This window comes from Heliangelus exortis, chromosome Z (genome assembly GCF_036169615.1).
Source record: "Heliangelus exortis chromosome Z, bHelExo1.hap1, whole genome shotgun sequence".
Classification (NCBI taxonomy): domain Eukaryota; kingdom Metazoa; phylum Chordata; class Aves; order Apodiformes; family Trochilidae; genus Heliangelus; species Heliangelus exortis.
Genome location: NC_092454.1, coordinates 66,706,472 through 66,712,471, shown reverse-complemented (window position 1 = coordinate 66,712,471; position 6,000 = coordinate 66,706,472). Strand labels below are relative to the sequence as shown.

Here is a 6,000-nt window from a genome sequence, read left to right as displayed (position 1 = left end):
ACATTTAACCTTTGGAGGCAAAAAACTGTTACAGGCAAATAGCTGAGAGCCAGATCCCCAATTTTTAACTTATGTAGGGCTCTCAGTGAAGCCTAAGGTATCATCAGAATGAGGTCTGAAGGATTTCGCTCTTCGTGAATAACAATTGTGAGTGAGTAAAAATGTCTCTACCAATGAGAATTTTAAATCATGTCTAAGTCTAATGGTGCTGATACGATTGTAAGGAGGAAAGACTGAACATCCATACAAATAAAACAGTGTTTTTGTAAAACCCTTAAAATAAATAATGATTGTGAAGTTTGGGATAATGAACGTGTCGGGAAATCAAAATCAATGTGGTTAAAGTTAGTAAATACCTTAAACAGTTGGGTTTTTTTCCTACAGAACTATAATTGGTGTTAAGAACCAGGAAAGCAGGAAGGGGACAGACACCTCTTCCTTAGTTTTACGTGAGGGTGATCATTCCCAGTATCTTCTCTCATCACTAAGCTACGTGTGTTACAGGGCTATCCGAAGGACAGTGACAGAATATACATTTACTGCCACTGTAAATTCAGAGGACCTGTGCCTTCTCCCACGTGATGAGTGATCACGGGCTCATTCTGCTACCAAAACTGGTGAACTCAGTGGGGGGAGGGAAGGGAATGGGGGGAGTGAAGGCTGGGGTGAAGGCAACTCTAACCCCGTATCAGCGTGTGACAAGTGCTGCCTTGTCACATGGAAGGGGACGTGTCTGTGCTGCTGCCCAGCTTCCCAGATAACTACGGGCTGAATCTAGGCTGCTACTTACGCAATTAAAAAATACCCCAAGACTCCACTCAGACTTTGCTGGCAAAGGTGCCCAGTGCTGAAGCAGTGGGTGGAATATGCTATCCCCATGGCAGCTGGCCAGCCCCTACACCCGGAGGCATTTTTGTCCAGAGGGTGCTGAAGGGAGCAGCCCCTCCAATGTGAGAACTCTTGTTGCATCTGGCAGGGCTGAACAGCTGAGAAAGGCAACTAATGGGTGCTTCAGCCCTTCTCTTTCTTCCAAAACCTCAGTCAGTTCCAGCTGCAGAAAAGCAACTCTGCTCTGCTTACACAGTGTAAAAAGCCATGATGGGCAAGGCTCTAAAAGACATCAAGATCCAAATGACAAGGTTCTCTCTTAAGAGACATCCCCCCTAAAACACTGGAGGCAAACAGTGGGTGTTTAGTGACTGGGATTCCCACCTCTATACATTGTATGGCTGTGGTGGAGTGGCACAGAGAAGCTGGTAGCACAGAGCTCCAGGATCCCTGTGCACTGCACTTGCTGGTTATACGGATGTACCAGGCAAAGCCTCACATTGAGCAGGTTGCTGTTGACCATTGATTTTTGCCACCGCTGCAGCAGGACTTTAGCAGAGGCACTCAAGCCACTCAGAGGTGAAGCCCAAAACATGACTGCAGAGCAGACACACTGCTCTACACTCAGTGTGCAGGATTTCTGCAGAAATGCTGCTTCCCAGCCTTGGTGAGGCTTGCAACGCTGGCTGAGGTTTGTGGGTAACAAGGTGCATGATCACTTGACTCAGCACTTGCCTCCTGTATTTTAATGAATGCATTGTATCCCCAACCAAAAAGATTAGTAATAGTCACCAACAAATCAAATTACTGTGACCATCAATTTTTTTTTCTTCTTTTTGTTTTTTGTTGTTCTGACCAAAAATCAAGTATCTAGTTACTCTGTTGAATAATCTAAATGGTGCTACTAACCCAAGAGGTAACTTTTGGCATATAAATATTAAATGCTTTCCCAGGGTGGCTGAACGACCACATTATCTACCGATTTTAACATGTGGATGCTCAGCGCCTTTGAAAAAAGACCACTTCTAAACCTCCTCTCTGCCCATTTGCAACTGTAGCACAAGCACAGCATCAACCCTACATACTTGCAGCCATTAAAACACATTGAATGCTTTGAACTCTGAAGAACTGATATACCCATATGGAATACAAAACAACAAGTGGGGAAAGGAGTATGATGAAGAATTGTACCCTGTAACCCTAAAAATTTTTAGGAAATTTGGTAAAATGGGGTACAGGCAGATAAAGCAGCAGTTAATAGCGTACAACAGAGATGCCAATTAACACCAACAGTTAATACACATATTCTTTGTTAACAGAGAAACAATAAAACCAAGTTAGGAACCAATGTTTGGACCACCTTTCCCCAGCTTCTTCATTACTTCAAAGCGTGTTACGAAACTACTGTGTAGTAACTGCTTTTCTACAGAAGATACACAGTAAGTTCTGATCCAAATAAACCATGCTCTTTTTTTTTTTTTTTTTTTTTTTTTTTTTTTTTTTTTTTTCATATCATGCAGTCAGCTTCTTGTCAGTCATTACTGAAAGCAACAAGCACATACTTGACAATAAAAGCTTCTATAAGTAACATTTTGCAAGTTTGTTTCTATAGCATTCATTAGCCAGAACTATTTTAAGAAGGTTTGTGGAATGTCCTTTTCTCTTTCTGACTGCCTTTCCAATTGAAGAATTTTCCAGTACTTGTGGTGCTTTCTCATGCAGTTATTTACAAAGAGATGGTCCTTGTGGTGAAGAAGCTTAATGAAATTTACAGTTGCTAAGGTACATTTATAAATGCTAGCAATTACACTCAGACAGAACAAATGGAATTTGCTGTGCAGCTTTGGGCTGGGCCAGTGATAATTAAAGTGCAAATAAAGACAAAAAACACAAGCCAGGCAGATCTGGTTTTTGTCGCTAGTGTTGCAAAGCATCATGATAAGAAATGTCAGCTCAAATAGGCCTAGGTCACAATCTTTTTAAAACATCTGTCTCCCTGAGAGCATTTAAGGGAGGTATACAGTGATACAGCCCTGTTTCTTCAACTGGCTGAATATCATTGGAAAAGTAAGGACACTTTTCCAGCCATTTTTTTTATCAGCAGTGCTGATACCTGCATTTCATACTCTGATGCACTTGTGTGCATTTGAGTTCACTTTCCCTGCAGCTACATCAGGCCACTCTTGATCAGGAAAAATTTAAGAAGTACCAGCTAGATGTAGAAATGACATCTATCTACCCAGTATGCCACACAAGCATAGGCTCAGAAAACGTTTACAAATAACATATTTTCTTAAACATATACCCATATGCAAATGATAATTACTATCTCAGAAAAAAATATAGTTTGCATTTGCTGGCATTCAAAGCTTGCCACTGATGTGAATGATTTCAGAGCTAAGCCAGTGCCAAATGGCTGAGCAAAAACCAACCAACCAACCAAAAAACCAAAAAGCAAAAACCCCTCAAACACAAAACCAACAAACCAAAACATTTTTCAAACCACTGATTCCATGTGAAACAAAACTGCCATTCCAGTGCCTAATGTTCATTGCTAATCACTGCCCATTTCCAGACCAAATGTACTTCTCTCCACAGTGTTTCCAGAAAGTGCTCTATAGCCTGACTTATCACAGAAGCTGCAGGAGTTGCAGAAAAATAAAGTGCCTTTTACAGGGCTATGTGCAACATGATTAGCCATCCCAGTCACTATCCATCCAGATATCTTGAGTTTCAGGTATAGGAACTAGCCTCGTATTTCCCAGCTGAAGCTTGCAAGGCTGGCAAATATGTACAGCTATTTAACTAGCTCATTTGCTTTCCACACTTTATAGGTAAAGCCAGTCACCTCAGAAAAGCCTGAGAAGACATTTAAAGGAGTTAACATTTTGTAAAGGGTAGCATTAAGTGCATAGCAGGTATTTTGCACAACTGCAGAGCTGAAGATGCTGGACACTACCTTAATGCCACTCCAAGATAGCAGATGAATGTTAAGCTCTACAAAGTTAGCTTGATATGAAGACACCACTACTGTTACTGCCTCAGTGAACATGTAGTTAGTCATCAACACAGATCACATCACTGCCATCTCATTTAGCTCATTCATAGTAATATACCTGAGTATACTACCACCATTTAAATCTACCCCCTTAAAATGTCATTGTACTTTGTTAATTGTATTAAAGCTTTTTTGTAGACTCAGAGGCAAAGCTGGCTCTTCAGGCAGGGAGTCTGGGTTCAATCTTGAGGGAGAGCTCATACAAGGTATCTTCATCTATGATAAGGGTCTTGTCAAGTAAATAGTGAGTGACCTGCAATGGAGAAAACACAGATGAACAGACTGTATGTTACCTTCATAAAAACTCCTCTGCCTCCCTTTCACACTTCAGCCCATGTTGGATCCCCTCATATGTTGAGACACAAAACACCTCACTTGAATGGTGTAAAGCTACACCAGCAGTGCTCTAGGAATCAAGTACAGACTCTTAGGAAGGGGTAAATATTCAACTGAAATTACCTAAGGCCACATTGGTCTTCTGAAGTCTGAGATTAAATCTCTGAAGGCACAGAATGTCTTGGGGCAAATTTTCATCACTCCCATGAGGGACAAGGGGGAAAAAATTACAAGGTGCACAGAGCACCAGCAGATGTCTGTGCCTGTATCTTGTCCACTAACTGTGGGACTCTGGGGAACTATTCTTTCAACTGGACCAGGAGAACACATTTCCCTTTAAACCTGCTCCCTCATATCCCAGACCCCCCAAGGCTGAAATCATGAAAGAGCTTCCAGAGAGAAAAACTTAATTCTCTATACAGTGCCAAATAAAGAGTTCCTGCCAGGGTGAAGGTATTACAGGCTCTGAGGATCTGTCTGTATTTCGGTACATCCTCTTCCCTTTGTATGTGGGAGCAGAATAGCTTGATTTTAGCTTCCAGTAACAATTGAACCTTACTAATAATTGCTACCAAAGCTTTGATTTTATTAGTGGGGAACAGTGCCTAAAAAGAGCCTTACCTTCTGCTGATGTTCGATGCGGTAGAAGGTCTGCTGGAACTGGCGAATCTCCCTGATAATATGTGAGATCTTTCAAAGGAAAACATGTATATCAGTAAGTACAAGTACATTTTGACTACAGGTAAGCCATATATATATATATATATATATAGTAAAAATTTGGCACCAAATTATGTAAATTATCCTTGGAGGATGCAAAGAAAGGGTAAAGAAAGGGAAAGGGTCATCTCCCTAAATTTCACTTCCCTAAATTAACCATTTACTGTTCAGTCAGCCTCAAGTGAGGAATCTTGTCCCCCCACTCTCCATAGTGATAACCTGTCCTCCCTTTGCCTCGAGTTCCAGACTATGTAGTTCTAAGAAGTGCATTAAGCAGAGATGAGAAATTTCAGTGCTTCCTTCTGAGTCATTGTTGTTAACCATAATTACGTGGACAGAATCAGACAGAACATGTGTCAGATTGGACAGAATTGGACCGAAATCAACTTTAAAATACTTTTCTAAATAGACCCTGACACACTTGATTTCTGGTGAATCACTATATTCCTTTAATTTTGGTTACTTCAAAAAAAGCCTGGATTTGGACAGATGCTTTTTCTGTCCATCATTTCTCAGAGAATTAACTGGAGAGAATTCATCCTGTAAAAATACTCAGTTTACCAGAGGGTGGTGATATAAGACTGTGTCAAGAAATTGCTCTCAAATAGCTACCTATCTTGCATGATACCAATAGACTCGCTCATCTTAGAAGTTAAATTCAAAGGAATGAAAATAATTAAATCAATAATCAACTCACAAAAATTAAACACCTGTGAGGAAAACTATATAATGAACTGAAAATTACCATTCTCATTTTGGAAAAGTTGACAAGGCCATCGTCAGTGAAGTTTGGTGTTCCTTCTTCAATGAATGCCAGGTCCGTGAGGTACATTCCAAGGTAGGGAACAGCAGGTGGGTTACAACTGTGAAAAAAGAAATCACATTTCCTGTAGCTAAACTTGAAAACTTTTAATAACTCACACTGACTCCCTATTACTTTATGTACTTCTAAGCAATGGATTACATTAATTTCTAAGACAAAGAGCTTCTCTTTAGTTGTATTTGCAATTCTCTGTAGCAAATTCTATGATTTCTGGCCAATATTAACGGCAGATAAC

At 40.5% G+C, this 6,000-nt stretch overlaps 1 protein-coding gene across 8 annotated transcripts in view; it reads right to left on the bottom strand.

Moving 5' to 3' along the window:
• Positions 1 to 2,339: 2,339 nt before the first annotated feature.
• The window catches only part of RASGRF2 (Ras protein specific guanine nucleotide releasing factor 2), a 121,283-nt gene continuing 117,622 nt past the window's right edge, over positions 2,340 to 6,000 (bottom strand). For 5 of the 8 annotated variants that reach the window (XM_071732218.1, XM_071732220.1, XM_071732223.1 and 2 more), the window contains exons 25-27: positions 5,688 to 5,805; positions 4,844 to 4,912; positions 2,340 to 4,139 (exon numbers count right to left, since the gene is read on the bottom strand). In XM_071732218.1, the coding sequence (XP_071588319.1) occupies positions 4,047 to 4,139; positions 4,844 to 4,912; positions 5,688 to 5,805 (280 nt within the window). In that variant the 3' untranslated portion in view covers positions 2,340 to 4,046. The remainder of the gene's footprint in view (positions 4,140 to 4,843; positions 4,913 to 5,687; positions 5,806 to 6,000) is intronic. The other 3 variants (XM_071732219.1, XM_071732224.1, XM_071732222.1) reach the window with 3 other exon arrangements.